Genomic DNA, 18,334 nt, shown 5'->3' with positions numbered 1-18,334 from the left:
TATAGCAATAATGTTAAAATTATATCTGTTTTTTGGCACGTTATGATTCAATAATATTACAAAATCTATGAAAATATTTATCCCATTTTATTAAAAAATTAAACTATAAAGTTATATATAATACAAGAAATTTACAGATAACATTTAATAAAATACATTGATTGTTAATCTTAATTATGAATTTTATACAAATTATCACGATATTTATTTCTTAAATATTTCTTTAATAGTTTATAAATTAATCTGTAAAGAAACGAATCGAATGATAAAGACACATTAAAAGAAAATTGAAATTTGATACAGTAATCTTATGTAAAACGTGAAAATATAAAACATGAAATTATAAAAATAAAAAAAAATAGCTTTAAATGTTTTTTCTAGAATTAAGGCTTGAGGGTTTATTGTAACTAACTTGAATTGTAATGTCAAAAATGAGAAAATGCATAATACAAATTTTTGTAAAATATATTAAACACAATGAGCTAGTAAAAGTCTTAATGTAATAACAATTTCATATATGTCTAAAAATATTTAGAATACGAGATTGAATTATCAAAATTAAATTTTGTTTAATCAATTTCAATCTTAAAATATGAAAAATATAAAAAAAAAATATTAATGTTCAAATTCAAAATCGTATACACGCATAGTTTGTTAATTGTCGCTGAAAATTCTCTTTTTTATCTTTTTACAATTTTTTTGTTCAAATATTGAAATTTGATTAAGTATCATTAATTTTTATTATGGCAATTATCATTATGAACTATAATAAATTAATAATCAAATTTCTTATGTATTGATAAATTCTCTAACCTACATTATTTTAATCTAGATAGACCAAATAGAAATGTGTTCAAAAATTAAACTTATTCATTGGTGAATCCTCCATATTAAATTCAATCTGTCCATCAGCATTCTCTTTAATTTTGGAACTAACAATTTCTTCTTCAATATCCTAAAAAATAATTTTTTTTCTTTGTCAGAAAGAAATCATAAATATTTTTAAAATATGGTTAATACCATTTAATTTACTATAAAAATAAGATTGTATTTCTTATATTTATAAAATTATGGGATTTACTTATCAGGATAATATGTAAAATTATCTAAGAGCAAAATATTTTTCAATATAAGTTATTTTTGATTTATAAAAAAATAGAAATATATAAACCTTTTGAGAGAAAAATGCATCGATTATAGCCATGGATTTTTGATAAACTTGCTCATTTGGATGATGTTGAAGAGCTTCTAATTTATCTAACCCTCCTACTTCTTCGATCATAATGGCAACTCTTTCCGTTTGTCCTACTTTTTCTGCAGCATGCAAAATATTAGTTAGCCCATCTAAGACAACAATAATAATATTCCAATCCTTTGCTTCCAATAAATTACAAAATGGTGGCAATACACCTGCCCCTATTAATTGAGTTAAGTGTTGAATTGTTCCTCCTGTTGTCAAGTTAGTTATAGCCCATGCAGCTTCTTTTTGTACTTTGAAATCTCCCTATAAAATATATATATAAAATATAATTATATAAAATATATATATATATAATTTCTACAAAATCCTTTATCAAAAAGTTTAAAATGTTTTTGGCTGATTTTTTATATATGTAAATATACTTACGAACTTGAGTACTTCTATTAATGGTGGTAACAGGCCAGCATTTATTACACTCTGGATTTGTTCTGCATTACCAGCCATAATATTACTGATTGCCCAGGCAGCTTCCTTCACAATGTTAGCACGATGATATCGCAATAAGGCACCAAGATATGGCAATCCTCCCGCAAAAATTACAGCATCTGTTTGAGCATCATCACCTGTTACTATATTTCCAACTGTACGCAATACTGGAGTAAGGATAGCTGCTTCTTGTAATGTGAGCATTTCTACGAGTTTAGGTATAATGCCAGTCTCTAACACTGCTTGTATTTTATCATTGGATCCATCAGTAAGATAAGAAAGTGCCCAACATGTATCAGCTAAAATATTATAAGCAGCAATATATCTCGGATTTAGAATGCCTTATGGAATTATACTATATAAATAAACGAAATGTCTTACCAAGTACATCTTTATCTGTATAACTAAGTAAACGATTAAATACTGGTAGAGCAGGTTTAATTAATTCAAAAGATGGAGGTGGATTCTTATTTCGACATAAATTAGACAAAGTCCATACAATGTTACGTATAAATGTTACCTGTATATTTCATTATTACAAACAATATTAGAACATATTAAGATCTACTAATATTAAAAAACAGTTTTAATATTTTATTTAATATAAAGACTAAGTTTGTTTCGTTCATCTTTAAAAGGATTTGCCAAACAAAAAATAATTTATTGAAAATATTTTAAGAAAATATTTTAATTGATAAACTTCTTTCAAACAAATATTATTTGAAATTTTCATCTATCAAGATATTTATAATATTTAGAATTTACATAATGTTTCAGCATATATATAAATCATTTTATATTTTCCTATATATTTTTATGAATTATTATATTAATACATTCTGTAAGTGTAATAATAAAAAACTTGTAATTGATATGTTGGATGCTTTCCATTTAGTGATATAAGTTGACATATCGTTACTTTCTTGGCATTCAATAAAGTAACAAGGACAAAATAATATTTGTGTCAACTTATATCACTAAATGAAAAGTATTTGTTATTATACAATATAGGAATTTAGATTTTGCTTTTTTTACTTTCATTTATAAATTTATTTAAATAAATAAAGCTATTAGGATATATTATTGTCTATTAAATATCTCAAATTAATATTAATTACAAATATAATTTTTTCTCTTTTTCTGAAAATAAAAATATATAATAAAAGTCATGCTAAAATTAACCATTGACAAATACTATCATTTTTTTAAAATACTTATATCACAGTAAACATACTAATTATTGCTCAACTTGCAAATATTTGTATGTTACACTTTACATAAAAAAATAAAATTGTTCCCGAATACTACTGAATAGAACATGAATGAAAATAAACTTAGTCAAAATAAAAACAAAGTATATAAATTGTTAAAAATATTATATATGCATGTATGCATATATACACATATGTATATATGTATTTTTGTATGTATGTATATATTATAATCAAATACAATATTACTTACTGAAGTATCAGGTTTAATTAAATCCAACAAGATAGGTAGAGTATCATGTCTAAGAACAAGATCACGTGCATATGGTCCATCTCCAGCTATATTTCCTAAAGCCCATACTGCTTGTTCTGCTACAATGGATGAAGCAGATTTAAGTAGCTTTACTAGCTTTGGTACAGCTCCATGTTTTATAACGTTTTGCGTTTGTTCAGATGTACCCGAAGCTATGTTAGTTAATACCCATGCCACTTCAAATTGCAAGGAAATGCTAATTAAAAAAAAAAAATTATCTTGATCCTTTCACATGTAAAACGTAAAAACAAATTTATTTAAACTGGTCAATTATTTTTTCAATTTTACTTGTGATCGCTATCCAAAAGTTTAATACAGCATGGTACTATGCCACCTTCTAGCATATCATTTATGGGAGGGTTTCTTTCTCGACTTAATAATTTCCTACAAGTTTGTATCGCTGATAGTTGCAATGTTTCATCTGATGAGTTTATATGATTTACAATTTCATTTACAGAAGGTATAACAGTGGATGAAAGAGCAGATTCATTTGATAAATTTTGTAATTCTTCCTCTATGTCAAGATTACGTCTTTTTGACAATTGATCATTTTTCTTAGCTTTACGTAGCTGTATTGATAATGCATTTCTCCTTATTCGTGCTTCCTAAAAAAATTTTTTTATATTTTATACAAAATCTACATTCAAACTAATTATTTTAAAAAAATTCAAAATAATTATATAACTTATAAATAATTATATAACTTATATTTTAAATAATATAAAATTGAAATAAAAATAATTTTATTCATACTTACTTGATGTTTATTGTGGAATTTAAAAATTGCCATGCGTCCATGACTATGATCATCTCGAGAAAGCATTGTCGCAAGATAAATTATACCTAAATAAGATAATTATGTGTATATTTTAAATTATTTTAATCTATTATGGATTTCTTGTTTAAATTTTAAGAAATTCAAAAAAATTAAAAATATTCTAACGGTCAACTAAACACATTGTAAAACACATTGTAGTTAACCTCGTCGAAATTCATATTCGTAAAAACTTTTATAAACATTTAGTTCAGAGTTTTCTTCTCATATTTTGATAAAAATGTATTCAATCTTTTCATATAAAAACAAAGATTTAAAAATGAGAATTTCATCTATATCATTCCCTGGTTACAGTGCAAAATAAGTCTATTATCGTTCGATTTTATATAGATTTTAAACTTTCATATTTATCACACCATCTCCTATTTACAATGTAAAACAAGATTTATATATAGCACACAATAGTTCTGTTCTTATTTAGTATACAACAAAGATGAAATGATTCTGAATGTTGCAAGCATCAATGTTGTATGACAGATTTTCTAACCTTCGAAACTATTGCATTTAACGACTTTATCAATTACTCTGTAAGAACAACAGGTAACAATTTGTGTTTTCAACCTTTATTTTCATATTAAAAAATGTTTAAATATTTTTCCGAAATATAACAGGAAAACCCTAAAATTAAACCTTCAGTAAAACTTTGAATACTATAACTTGATTGTTACATATGTTATCACTTTCAAATTTATCTTCCACAACGGCTACATTTAAATAAATACTCTTTATACTTTAAATATTGTATATATTTATAATTACTTTATACTTTAATTATACAAATAATTAAAATTTAATTTGTATATTTATATGCATAATTAATTTCAAGCATATCGTTACTAATTATAAATTATATAAGAATTACCTGATCAACTTAAAAAGTCTCTCTCTTTTATCTCTTGTTTCTATCTCTTGTTTGTTTCACTTTCTTAAAGAATAACCTGTTGCTCAAGATTGTCAGAGATATTTTGAAATAAACACTCGGAGAAGCACAATCATACCGTTCAGCAAAAAAAAACTTCGCAACTGTTATAAGATTCTTTAATATGACTGGTGTATACATTTAGATCCGTGAAGAATTAAAAATAAAAACCAATAATTTCAAAGATTTTTACACAGTTACAAAGCTGCTTTCTGGAGGGCCATCCCATTTGACCACTTTTACAATTGGACACGTCCACTCATATCGACCGACACTTAGAAATTTTCTAATGGACCACTTATTAAAAGCTACTTTCACTCTGGTTAATTTAATCAGTCAATTATTTGGTTGGAATTAACCAATCATATTTGTTCTTAAATTTGTGAGCAAATTGCGATTGGACTATTCCAATGGAATGATCGGCCGATTTAATTAATTGGAGTTGGTAGCTTTTAGAGTTGGTTTATGAAGGCCGTAATTTGTTAACTTATGCCGTAAAAAATTAATCAATCACAATCGAATTATAGAAGAATAATCGACTATGATTCGTCAATTTTTTATGATTACGGCATAAAGCCAGCGGCACACGATGCTTTTTTTTTGCTAGTTTGCTAGCTGGATTCGTATACTTGTTGAACTCTTGTCTTTGATTGGTATATTTTTTTAGATCCAAAAGAATATACCAATCAGAGACAAGAGCTCAACGAGCACGCAAATCCAGCTAGCAAATCAGCAGGAAAAAAAGCATCGTGTACCGCTGGCTTAAGTTAACAGATTACAGCCTCTATAAACCAATCCTTACCGCGACCAATAGCTGAAGATTTTCTACTGGATCAATCAATTAGATAATTTTATTTCAAATTGGCCAATCAGTAACGTAATCAAATGGGCGTCGCTCGACTTTATCTGTATCATTTTATTCTTGTTGTTCATCGAATGTTAAACAAAGATACAATACATACAATACATACTCGGGTGAAGCTAGCACCTGATTGTCCACGTTACTGATTGATTAATTTAAAATAAAATTGTTTGGTTAATCTAATAGAAAATTTCCGACAAGCATCGGTCGTTATAAATGGTTGTATCTAATTGGCTGCGTTTAGCAGAGAAAGCAGATCAGTGACATTCAGTGATTTTTTTAATATGATTGGTTCTTGCCTTTAGATCTTTGTTGAATCTAAGTGTAGAAACCAATCATAATAAAGAATCATTGAACGCAGCTATTGTAAACGTGGTCAAACGGGTGGCTCCCCTAGGAATAATGTTTCCAAACGTAACCCAACTCTGGATGCACCTGTTGTGTTTTCTAAATACGATCGTTGTGTATTTTGAACGCAATCAATTTGTGTAAAGAGTAAAAAGAATTGAAAGTGTAAATAAATACAGACAATACAAATGTTTTTTTGCTAAAAGATAAAAATAACATTTAAAATATTTTGTATTATATAGAAATACGGGATATATATGTAGGGGATGTATATAACCTAAAACATAAATGTATAACAGATGAGATAAAACATTTTGTTAAATTTTATTGATTGTATATTGAACAAATTAATGAAGCTAATATTATTCAATTTCTTTGAAATATTTATTAATATTCATACTTAAAATAAAAATGGATAAGTTAAGAAGGGCTTTAAATGGCAATGAACGGTGCGATGAAGAAAGTGGTATTATTACCCAGGTAATTACGTTTAATAAACTACATATTACTGATTTAGATACAATAGAATCATTAATTAGATTTATATATATAAATATTTTAAATATAAATTAAAATTATTATTTTATCAAATGCTCTCATATCAACAATGGAAGGTTGATGCAGATTTTACGGTAATTTATTAATGAATTATAGAAATATTTTAGATTCTTGTAATATCTAAAATATGTAATTTAAATGTTTTATGAAAAATTTTGAATAATTTATATCTCTTTTGGTTAACAGGTTATGGATCAAACAACATTAAGTTGGTCTACCAGAATAAAAGGTTTTGCGATTTGTTTCGTCATAGGCATTTTATGTTCATTTCTTGGATCTTTTGCCTTGTTCTTACAGAAAGGTCTTGCTGTATTTGCTGTATTCTATACTTTAGGCAATATTATCTCTTTGGCTAGGTAAAGTATAAACTATAATTATTATAAAAAAGAGAGAAAAAGAGAGAGGCAGTGATTTTTAAATTATAAATTTTTCTTACAAGGTAATTATTAAAAAGTTACTGAAATAAAATATAATTTTGTGACAAGCTGAATAAATGTTATTTTATTAAAGGAACTTATAATTTTTATTGCTGTATAATATGTATATATATATATATATATATATATATAAATAAAATATGAAAAAAGATGTTAGGTTAGAACATTAATTGATTGAGATATTTTATTTCTTAAAGATGTATTTTAAAGATAGTTTATCTAGAAAAGTATAATTTGTATAATTAAAAAAGATGTACTAAAAAATGTTTTTTTTTTAGAAAATAATTTTTTAAAGAAAAAGCTTAATTATTTACTGAAAATTATGACAAAGTAATGAATATTACATCATAATCTTTATAAACTGTAAATAATGAATAGTATAATTAATAATATATGAATATCTCTTTACATTTTTATACAATAACAAAATTGCAACTAATTTACTTTATAATTTGCATAAACATGTCTATAGATATTTATAAATGCTACTAGTATATATATTTATATATACATATATATATATATATATATATATATATATATATATATTGATCTGCATGTTTTAGTACATGTTTCTTGATGGGTCCATTTAATCAGTTGAAGAAGATGTTCGCGTCAACAAGAGTAATTGCAACTATATTAGTATTTGTTTCTATTGCTTTAACTTTATTTGCAGCTTTATATGTAAGTATTCAATATTTTCTATTAGTAATATATTCCTTAAAATATTCATAACATTTTTATTTCCAGTTGCACAATCCTGGTCTAGCTCTTCTATTTATAATTATTCAATCTCTAGCTATGACATGGTATTCCTTGTCATATATACCATATGCTCGTGATGCTGTCAAAAAGACAGTGGAAGCTTGCATTATATAAGAAATTCTCTTTTTTTTTTCTCTTTTATCAAAATTTATATAAATGTACTATTTAAATTTATTGATTTTTTGATACTTGAATAATTTTGTAATACTTAACATAAATTATATTTTAAATGTATAAAAAAATATTCTAATGATAAGTATATAAATTATAATACATATAGGTTATAATATATAAAATAATATGAAATTATAATAGCAGTAATAGCCAATGTAGTTATAAATTTGATAGCTCAGATTTAATAAGACTATATTCATATGCTGCATCAGAAATTATTTGTATTGTTTAAATTTTTTGTTCAAATGTTTGTTCTTATTAATATAAATTTCTTTTTATTTAAATAATAAATGTTAAACATAATAACGCAATGTATTTATTTTTTTACATTCGGATTTTATTATATGTAATAATATAAAATCCTGAAATATTTTTATATTTTTTATTGTAAGATACTTCATTAATGTACTCACAAAAATTATTAATAACTTTATTCACAATAATCCATAATATAATAATTTTTGTAATATACATCATACGTAGCAAAAATATATGATATTGTATAAATTTTATACAAAATTTCTTTAATAATTCAATATTAATCTTGATTTTTATATAAGAATTAAATTATAATATACTTATAATATACTTTCTTAATAAATTCAAATATTAATAACATTTACATTAATAATTACTTATATTATGTTGAAATCGTTCCTTCTGATAATAATTTGTCATCTTCATTGATAGTACAAGACGCCACCTTTTCATTTGATTTTGCAACCTAATTGTAAATAAATTGATTAATATAATTGTGTAAAAAGTAAATAAAATTTTATATTAGTAAACATTAAATGACTCATATTATAATGTAATATTATTATTATTTTGATATAAGATAATGCTACAATATACAGAACCTATTATAATCTTTCATTTTTTTACGAGATATTTTATATTTTATCATATCCTGATGTAAAATATAAAATATCGTATATCTTTGTAACGATGCGGTTTTTTGGGACAATCTAGCGCCGTTATCTACATTAATAAAATCAGAAATCAACGATCTAAATAATTGAGTTACCGTATATCGTCAAGCATCGTATCGAACATTCCTAGATAATAAGAATGTTTCCCTTTGCGTACCAGGATTGACCCCCGATCTCAACTATATCTAAATCGAAACTGTGATTGATTTCGATATAAAAAGGGAGGTCTCTGACAAATCGAAAGATTCAATCGCAGACCGACACCCGCTTTGAACTAATGTCGTCCAGAATTCCCAAAAATTCTCCAAAATTTTTCCAATCAAATCAGTATGCTGTGACAAGTTACAATAATACAAATTACGCTAATAAAAAAGTGAGGATTACAAAAAATTTCTACAGTGGTTTTGCAGATAAATTAATATCATAATCATTAATTCCTTGTAAACTTACAATTTTGTCTAAAATATTTTTTCGGATAGTTTGGGAAATAATTGCGTATAAGATTATAATGGGTCACTCTTGTATAACATATACATCTAATTTGATAATAATTAAATATTTTTTAAAATTTTTCATAATAAAATTAAAATATTTAATTAAAATAAAAAAAAAATAATTATGAAAAATTAAACCTTGATTTCATGAAATTCTTGAAGCGGAACTTCTCTGGTTGCAGTCTTTAAGTATTTTCTCATAAATGGCGCTACGAGCATTGGATCTAACTTCTCAATATCTTCAGAAGTAATTAAAGTTACGATGAGACCGACGCTCATAGTTATTAAGGCACCAGTCATAGTGTAAAACAAGTAACTGAGACGGAATAATGCCCATGGTTCTCTATTAAAAAATAAATACTACATGAAATATGTCTCACGTAATAACAATTTAAAATATTTCCGTATTTTCAAGTAATAAAAGAAAATATTATTCACAAGTTGCATAGTTTAAAAAAATATTGTTTTAAATATTTAAATATTACATATATAAATAAATAAAAGCAGACAAGTGCAACCTCTTATAAACAAAATCATGGACAGATAAAGTATATCTTCAAACGTTTTTAAGTAAAAAAATTGCAATTTTTAATATTTCAAAATCGTCTGCACTGGACGATGTAAATCTGCTAATGTCGACGATATCTGAACTTTGACAATATTTCAAAAAGTAATCAAAAGGAATTTCATTGTAGTGTTTTAAAAAGATCTTGATATCGATTATAAAAATAAAATATAGAGATTTCCATTTAAAATTTGAAATTATTTTAAAGTTAAGCTTTTCTGCTACTTGCACTCAAGTTAAATGGATATCGTTGTTTGACGTATTTATTGAATCTCTATAACTTTTATATGAAATTTTTTTTTCTTAAATGTCTTGTTTTCGAGATTTTTTATCAATCCGAGACTTTGTTACCATGTACATTGAATGAAACATTTTTATTCATTATTATAAAATGTATTAACTTTTTTATTATTTTATACCGCGAACATCAGTGATTTTATTTAGTATTTCAATTATGGTTAATATATATGAAAAAGTTGTTTAATATGTTATATTTAATTTTATTTTTTTCTTCATAACATTCTCAAAGTTTTCAATTAATGTTTATTAATCATTTCTCGAAATTATATTTGAAACATATTTGAATAATTCACATAATATCTATAACAGATAGTTATAAATATATTTAATGATGGTTAAAAATGCGAAATTACGAATGTCTAGTAGATCAGTAAACATTTAATAGAAAATTGCATTATCTTTTAATGAATCTCCATGATACACAATGGACATCTATTATGATGGACATTTATTAGAAGTTGTCGGTGAGTTGTGGATTATTTTTAAAAGCAATACAAAATTAGTTGATATTAATAACAAAATCGAATCGAAAATTATAATTAAATTCGACTATATAAGATATTGATTACAGTAAAGCATTTATACTTATTAGTAGCTATTCTAAGCACAACTGAAGATGATATTATTTAACTTACTCTTCATTAATGTTGTCTAAGATTGAATCTGGCGGTACAGATAATAATAAATTCTCTACCTGTGGAAATGAATAGGTGCATCCTTCCGTAGTGACAGGTTTTGTATCAAATCTATATAAATATAATAGGAACATTTATAATTAATAAGGAATTTTAAAAAGAAATAATAAACAAATAATGTAACAGTAACTGTATAATACATATAGAATGATTTATTTAATGATAATCTGAAATTACTTATAAACTATTCTACAGGAAAAAAGTTAAATAGCATGAAGAATTATATATCAAAAACATCTTAATTTTTTTTAACATTCAGATTTCAAAAAACATCTTTATTTTTTGTATAAAAAAACTACATTTTTCTATGATAACTATAAAGAGATTAAATAAAAAATTACCTATTGAATTTAAAATTAATACTTACTAGGTTAATTACAGTAAAAGTTCGGTTTTAATGTTGCTCAAAGTAACAATTATTACAAATGATACCTGACATTTGATATAAAACTTTAGAACTGTAAATCTTGATAAATAAATAACAATTGTAGACTAAATATTGTATATCGCATTTTTTCGCTTAGTTTCGGAGAAATTCGAAAATAAGAATGAGAAAAACAGAATATCTTTTGATAATTTTATAATACTAACTTAATTCTTCCACTGGTGATAGCTGCTTCAGCGGATAGACCGAGCCAGCCCATAAAACTCAAGCCTGCAATTCCTCCTGCTAAAGCACCCTGTTGAATTTATTTAAATTATATATTTATTCTTATTAATAAATGTAAACATAATTTAAACATTATTTAGTTAATATAAAATAAAAATAAATATTTGCAAAAAACTTTCTTATCTATGACTTTGACCTTAATATAAAAGATAAAATTCTATGTCACCTATATTTAAAATATAGGATTCTATCTGACACTTTAAAATATTGCAATTTTACATGTCATAATTTTGTATTTGAGAATTCCCTATTATTTATCAAAAAGTTAATATTCACGTGGAAAAAGAGCAAAACTTTTTCCTTTTTTTCCTTGTTTTGTAATAATTTAAATCCAAATATAAAATTAATAATATATACATAAGTAGAATTGTCTAAATTTTTCAATATTCAATGGTATTACAATGATTTTAGCTTTAGCTTATATAACTACGTTTCAATATCGACGTAATCGGTGCGTAGTTTACTGGGCTGAAAAAGATATATTACAAAAAAATATTACATATTATTAATAGCGTTGTTTCCTATTTGGTCTTTATCTTTTACATATTGTATAATATTTCAGAATTCATCTAAATACTTCAATATTTAAAAATAATATATTTAAAAAATCAAAAGCAATTTCTTCACATAATTTAAAGTATAAGTGATTTAAGATTCCATTCCATACAACAAACTTGAAAACTTTGAAAGTTTTTGGAATGAAATAATATTTTGTAAATATAAATCAAAATATGTTTATCTCTAATACATGCCTTGCTATTAATCCATGGTAATAATATTCCCATGTTGAAAATACCAAAAGATGGACCAGTAGTAATGGAGCCTAAGGTTATGGACAACTATAAACATTCAATCAAATATTAAAAAAGAAAAGAATTTGTATTGATTAAAAATTATCTTCATATTTACCTGCAACATATGAGTACCCGCTTGTTCAACGACGAAAACAAGAGCAACACAGATTGCTCCTAAAACAACAACCGTGAGTTTCATAAAGATATCAGCACCTCTGCGCGTAAATGGAGTCTTCTGAAATGGTTTAACAAAATCTTCCAATACTACGGCTGCCATAGAATTTAAACCGGTTGACAATGAACTAGAAAAAAATAACCATAAACCAATTTTATTATATTACGTATGTATCTACGTGTTCATTTGCATGCATATACGTGCGTTACAATAGCTATAATTTATAATCCTTTTAGTATGTGATTTATATAAATTTTTATTTTATTCTATATTATTTTAATCATAGATGTATCGATATCTGAAATGTATTTCCGTAGATTGAAATCAGAGGGATTGAAAGTCTATTTCCTCATAGAACATGAAATCCATTAAAGACATTCATATAAACTCCACAGTCTTTCTATTTATATTTCCAAAGTTTCATATCTAACTTTTATTTAAGATAAATATAAATATAAATATAAATATAAATATGGTTCAAAAACAAAAAGATTTAATGGTATTAGTAACTTTTTTCTATATAAAAATATTTCTTAATTGAATATTTGTCAGTTGAATATTTATCCAAAGAAATCGCTTATTCTTTTTCTTTATTTGCACTGTTTGCCTTTATATCTTTTTTCTAGAAATTAATTCTATCATCAACTCTATTTTACAAAAAAGCAATTTTTTTATTTATATATATCAATTGTTATATAAAAATTATGATTAATACTCTAGTTATTAAAATTTAAAATAGGAAAACGTGTAGAGATCATCTAAGACTTAACTTTAAAATTATTAAATATTATATATTATATTATATATTCTTAAATATTATATAAACTTAACTTAATTACCTGAGTGCGGCGCTAAATACACCAGCTACAAAGAGACCAGGCAGTCCTGGAAATCTTCCTAAAACGTTCATAACTAACAGCGGTAGCAGCTGATCCTTGGCGCGTGCCAACTATACAGTATTATACAATTATTGTTTTTGAAAAGCGATATACAATATTATATTTATGCGAAATTAACAGTTTCAGAAAATAGTATACTAGTATGTGGTGCTTGTTATTTTTAGCGCAAAATATAAATTCTTCAAAATTATTTACAAATTATCTATGAATGAAAGAAGAATAAGAATAGAACAAATATTTTGAATTTACATGATCAATCGAATAGGAGAGAATTTAAATTTTAGTTTAGTTAAATTTTCAAAAAATCCATTTATTTACTCAGATGGCACAGAAATATGATTGATTTTTCATATGAGTCATAAATACTACTAAAGACTTAGACTACTACTAAAAGTTACCTTAGTTGTAAGTGGATCACATTCATGATACCAGGCGTAAATTAGCATGCCACAATATCCACATAAGCAAGTCAGCATTGTAACTCCGATCATGAAACTCCAGAGTGCTCTAACAGGGAAAATAACAGGAATCGCACAATCAAAATTGTAAAATTATAAACGCCACTCTTTTGGATACCATTCTTTATAAATATTATAAATAAAATTATTTCAACGAATAAATTAAATATTTCAAATTTTTTCGTATTTTACATCATGGACAAAATTAAACTGTTTTATATAAAACAGTTTTATATTATGAACAAAATTAAACTGTTTTATATAAAACAGTTTAATTTTGTCCATAGTATAAAATACAAATATTTTTTCAAAAAGCAAATTTATTAATAAATTTTTTAAATAAAAATGTTTATTTTATTAAAATAAAATACCTTCTAGCTGATTGCAGAGTAGGAAGTGATAAATATCGTTGAATCATATTTTGATTAATGGCAGTGATTTGCAACCAATGTATGTAACCACCTATGAGGAGTGACCAAATTGTATGTCTTATGAAAGGGTTCCAATCCGTCCTGTTGAACAAAAAATATATACCATAAATAATAATTAATATAAAAAATTAATAATTATAATAGTTAAAGGTTCTGTATGAAAATAAATCAAGAATATAAACGAAAGACTATTCACCATTATCATCTAACCGAAGTTCGATGTTCATCGCACATTTTTTTTTGCATGACTTCTCTAATAGTAAAACCTTGTTAGTAAAGATTTCATAAATATATAAGAACTTCAAATTTTCATACAAACCCGAACAGTGCAAAAATTGCACTAACCTTCAAGGATCTAAATTGTAGATGAAAGATCTGGGTTAAATGATGAATGAAATGAAGAAAAAAAAGAACAAATGCTAATATTTTGTGTTAATTTCTGCACAAAAATGGAACAAACAAATCTATTTTGTTCTGTTTTTTTTCTTCTGTACAAGGCCTGTTAATATATATTATGTTAATGTATATTATTTATGCCTGTTAATGTATATTATATTATGTATATTATTTATGCCCGATTCTACCAACGTAGATTTACTTCTCATCTCGGTTTAACTTGGTTCTTCATCTTTTTTTGATTCTTAGAACTAGAAAAAAATGAAGAGTAAATTGAATCGAGATTAAAGTTAATCTACGTTGGTGGAATCGGGCATTAGATTTCCACGATATGAGAAAATGTTTCTTTTATTATTTTTGTTCAAATATTTATTTTCCTTTGTCTTTTAAGTTCAAAACTAATAGGAGAATGACATTTTTAATTCAATGAGAGTTAGACGATGAAACTAATCAAAAATTTTATTTCATCGGTTCAAACTCATAGGTTTTTAAATGATGAAGAGAGATTGCAAGTGAAAAGTGCAAATAAATAATAAGAATACAACAGGATACAAGAACATTGAGTGTTAAAATATAATTAATGCGAATAAAATTATATTGTGTCTCACTATGTTATCAATTGATTGATTATGGATTAAAATACACGTACGCAGGAAATTCGAGTCTTCCGGAATCCAAATTTCTTTGAATCACTAGAGATAGTCCACCAACGTCTATTGTACCTTTAATTGCAATTAATAACATCGAGCCAAACATAATGAAAGTTTGAATGAAATCTGTCCATACTACTGCTTTGAGACCGCCCTGAATAAAATAATAAAATCCATCAGCAAAATTTTATTAAACAAAAATTTATCCTAATATGTTTTTTAAATATCAAATTAATATATTTTTTATTTATTATATTATATAATACTTATTATTTACTTAGATTATATACGTAATTTAATATTTAATTAAAATGAAATATCTTTTATAATAAAAGAAGAAACGTATTATGAATACAGCTATTGATTGGTTTCAATTTGAATATTTACATTACTATCTGAATTTGTATTATTTTTTTATATTTTTATTTATTTTTACATTTTTTAAGTCATATATCTTACCACACAGGTGTAAAATATGCAAACGATGCATACAAAAGGTGTGACTATGTGTACATTTACTCCCGTAACTGAAAATAGATAAATCATTATCCAAACTGATTTTGTATATGTCATATTATGCTTTTTATCACACACACACACACACACACACACACACACACACACACACACACACACACACACGCACACACCGCACGCGCGCGCACACACCACATTTTCAAATAAAATAAAATTATATTATGCGCCGGCATGAGCAATTAATTAAAATCGAATATCATGTATATTAAAAAGTGGTTTAATCCTCATATGAAATTTTCGTTAAACTATTGTATAGAAAAATATATACCTTGATTGAAAGCCAGTGCAGGTACATAGATAACAATTGGAAGCCAAGTTATCTAAAAAAATATTGTATATCAATATCATTTGGAGTATATTTACAAGAAAATTTACATGATTTATAATTTTTTAATTTTACTTACAATACCAATGGCAAAAAGGATTGAACCCAGTAATCTCAACTTCTTATCAAAACGTTTCTCGAGGTATTCATAAGTGCTGGTGAGTTTGAGCTCATGAAATACTGGCAGATATACGAAGGATGTGGTAAAGGCAACGAAGATGATCGCACAACAAATGAATAGATAGCTTATACCATGTACATAAATCTCCGTCGGTGTACCCAACAATGAAATACCTGATGTTGCAAATTATTTAACTAAATATAAATAAAAGACTCATAATCAACAATGAACTTAAGACATATCAAAATGTATAATAAAATATACGCTCGCTAATAAAATTATCAAATATTTTAATATAAATTTATATTAAAATTTCGCATAATTTCAAATAAACATAATTCAACAAAAAATTCATATTTGAAAGTCTCATAAGGTTAATTGTAATTTAGAATTGGCACGATCTCACAAGTTTAACTGTAATCTAGAATTGACTAATTTTAAACTTTTATATCTCAAAAATTACTACTGGGAACGAAAATGGGAAATACTTTTATAATTTATTTTTTCGCTTTCTTGCTATGATATTTTAATTCGCGAATCTTGAGACACATATATACATATATATTATGCATGGAGTACTATAAGTAGAAAAGTTTCTATGAGTGGTTCTAATTAATTAATGATTATGATGAATAAGACAGAAATAATTTAAGAAAATATATTGTATGTATTAATTACATTATTTATTTTGTGCAATAATTATATTAATATGAATTTAAATGAGACTATTACAATTATTATAAAGCGAAAAAAGTTATATATTATTTACAATAGAAAAAATTTTTCTTAATTATGTAAAAACGAAAAATGTGAAAATTACATTTCATCAATTATGAGTTCAGAAACGTTTCTGATACATTTTTTTGTTTTCTTTACTGGTTATAAAACCGTATATTTAGAAAACGTATATGAAACCATGTGCAACATGTGCAACATGTGCTACCTGAGTTATCTCCTTATCTAATCTAATAATTTACTACCATCTAAAACTAAAATAGCAATGTCGTAGTAGTAACAATTAATGATGAGATGGAAATTTTCCATGTATATATGTATTCAATATACAAATCAGAATGTTGAGTCACGTTAAATCAGCTTTTTACTTTATGAGATAAATTATCGATTGCATGTTTAGTCGATTTAGGACCTCTTTCACCATCTTTGATTAACATAATTAATTATTCCATTGGAATTGACCAATTGCATTGTTAAATTTATCGTATAAATTAAATTAATCAAAGATGGTGAAAGAAGCTCTTAGCGGTCTCATCTATAGATATCGATTGCGTGGACATATCGTAGGAACTACTGGCCCGAGTGCAAAGTACGGATATGTAGAAATTTAAATTATCGGGCTTCATACTTTTATTTTCTAACTAATTTGTATGTTATGTTTCATATTTAGTTTTTATTTAAGAAATATAATTCAAAAACAAAATGGTGACTTTCCTCTATATACATAAAGTGATATTGAAATAAGTAATTACTTCGGGAATCCTTAAAACTTACTTAAAGGAATTACTAAAAATGATTTCCTTTTGCAACAATGTATGCTTTATATCGACATTTTAGAAATTATCGAAGACATTCAAAAAATTCCTGGTATATTCTGAATTGTATCACATCTAGTTTTTGAATATTTCCAAACTATTAATAATATCATCATTATAAATTATACTTTTTAGATGTTTTCACAAATAAAAATCCAAAGGAGTTAAATCCTGGTAAAAACGTGCAAGAATGTTAACAGTGCTCATAATTCTACGTGCTATTTATGAAAAAT

At 25.0% G+C, this 18,334-nt stretch overlaps 3 protein-coding genes across 15 annotated transcripts in view; 1 reads left to right on the top strand and 2 right to left on the bottom strand.

Moving 5' to 3' along the window:
• Positions 1-68: 68 nt before the first annotated feature.
• Pen (karyopherin subunit alpha) lies at positions 69-5,215 on the bottom strand. Of its 3 annotated transcripts, none has more exons than XM_089072814.1 (8): positions 4,909-5,215; positions 3,969-4,054; positions 3,500-3,816; positions 3,152-3,407; positions 2,069-2,207; positions 1,628-1,986; positions 1,172-1,504; positions 69-955 (listed from the first exon to the last, which is right to left on the bottom strand). In XM_089072814.1, exons 2-8 carry the CDS (start codon positions 4,032-4,034, stop codon positions 854-856), a joined length of 1,572 nt encoding a protein of 523 aa, XP_088928940.1. In that variant the 5' UTR covers positions 4,035-4,054; positions 4,909-5,215; the 3' UTR covers positions 69-853. The 3 variants fall into 3 exon arrangements, with proteins under 3 accessions (XP_088928940.1, XP_088928941.1, XP_088928942.1); XM_089072815.1 differs by lacking the exon at positions 4,909-5,215 and adding an exon at positions 4,534-4,734; XM_089072816.1 differs by lacking the exon at positions 4,909-5,215 and adding an exon at positions 4,193-4,511.
• A 1,006-nt stretch (positions 5,216-6,221) lies between these two features.
• LOC105424791 (vesicle transport protein SFT2B) lies at positions 6,222-8,415 on the top strand. 2 transcript variants are annotated; one of them, XM_089073178.1, is made up of 5 exons: positions 6,222-6,655; positions 6,790-6,807; positions 6,920-7,089; positions 7,737-7,854; positions 7,921-8,415. In XM_089073178.1, exons 1-5 carry the CDS (start codon positions 6,587-6,589, stop codon positions 8,047-8,049), a joined length of 504 nt encoding a protein of 167 aa, XP_088929304.1. In that variant the 5' UTR covers positions 6,222-6,586; the 3' UTR covers positions 8,050-8,415. The 2 variants fall into 2 exon arrangements, with proteins under 2 accessions (XP_088929304.1, XP_088929305.1); XM_089073179.1 differs by lacking the exon at positions 6,790-6,807 and having other exon boundaries at positions 6,223-6,655.
• A 110-nt stretch (positions 8,416-8,525) lies between these two features.
• Positions 8,526-18,334, bottom strand: part of LOC105424789 (sodium-coupled monocarboxylate transporter 1) — a 12,911-nt gene continuing 3,102 nt past the window's right edge. For 9 of the 10 annotated variants that reach the window (XM_011635211.3, XM_011635213.3, XM_011635214.3 and 6 more), the window contains exons 3-15: positions 16,510-16,724; positions 16,374-16,425; positions 16,028-16,095; positions 15,568-15,722; positions 14,463-14,603; positions 14,032-14,140; positions 13,574-13,683; positions 12,675-12,861; positions 12,518-12,604; positions 11,687-11,775; positions 11,036-11,146; positions 9,674-9,878; positions 8,526-8,833 (exon numbers count right to left, since the gene is read on the bottom strand). In XM_011635211.3, the coding sequence (XP_011633513.2) occupies positions 8,750-8,833; positions 9,674-9,878; positions 11,036-11,146; positions 11,687-11,775; positions 12,518-12,604; positions 12,675-12,861; positions 13,574-13,683; positions 14,032-14,140; positions 14,463-14,603; positions 15,568-15,722; positions 16,028-16,095; positions 16,374-16,425; positions 16,510-16,724 (1,613 nt within the window). In that variant the 3' untranslated portion in view covers positions 8,526-8,749. The remainder of the gene's footprint in view (positions 8,834-9,673; positions 9,879-11,035; positions 11,147-11,686; positions 11,776-12,517; positions 12,605-12,674; positions 12,862-13,573; positions 13,684-14,031; positions 14,141-14,462; positions 14,604-15,567; positions 15,723-16,027; positions 16,096-16,373; positions 16,426-16,509; positions 16,725-18,334) is intronic. The other variant, XR_003096629.2, reaches the window with a different exon arrangement.

This window comes from Pogonomyrmex barbatus, unplaced genomic scaffold (assembly GCF_055798465.1).
Source record: "Pogonomyrmex barbatus isolate J1 unplaced genomic scaffold, ASM5579846v1 scaffold14, whole genome shotgun sequence".
In the NCBI taxonomy this organism is placed as follows: domain Eukaryota; kingdom Metazoa; phylum Arthropoda; class Insecta; order Hymenoptera; family Formicidae; genus Pogonomyrmex; species Pogonomyrmex barbatus.
The sequence above is the reverse complement of the archived record's forward strand: the minus strand, read 5'-3'. Positions and strand labels throughout refer to the sequence as shown.

Coding starts and splice junctions, on each gene's coding strand:
- Pen (XM_089072814.1), bottom strand. CDS start 4,034: ATGCTTTCTCGAGATGATCATAGTCATGGACGCATGGCAATTTTTAAA. Junction 3,817..3,968: donor AATTCCACAATAAACATCAA/GTAAGTATGAAT, acceptor AAATTTTTTTAG/GAAGCACGAATAAGGAGAAA. Junction 1,505..1,627: donor TAATAGAAGTACTCAAGTTC/GTAAGTATATTT, acceptor TATATTTTATAG/GGAGATTTCAAAGTACAAAA.
- LOC105424791 (XM_089073178.1), top strand. CDS start 6,587: ATGGATAAGTTAAGAAGGGCTTTAAATGGCAATGAACGGTGCGATGAA. Junction 7,090..7,736: donor AATATTATCTCTTTGGCTAG/GTAAAGTATAAA, acceptor TGCATGTTTTAG/TACATGTTTCTTGATGGGTC. Junction 7,855..7,920: donor CTTTATTTGCAGCTTTATAT/GTAAGTATTCAA, acceptor TTTTATTTCCAG/TTGCACAATCCTGGTCTAGC.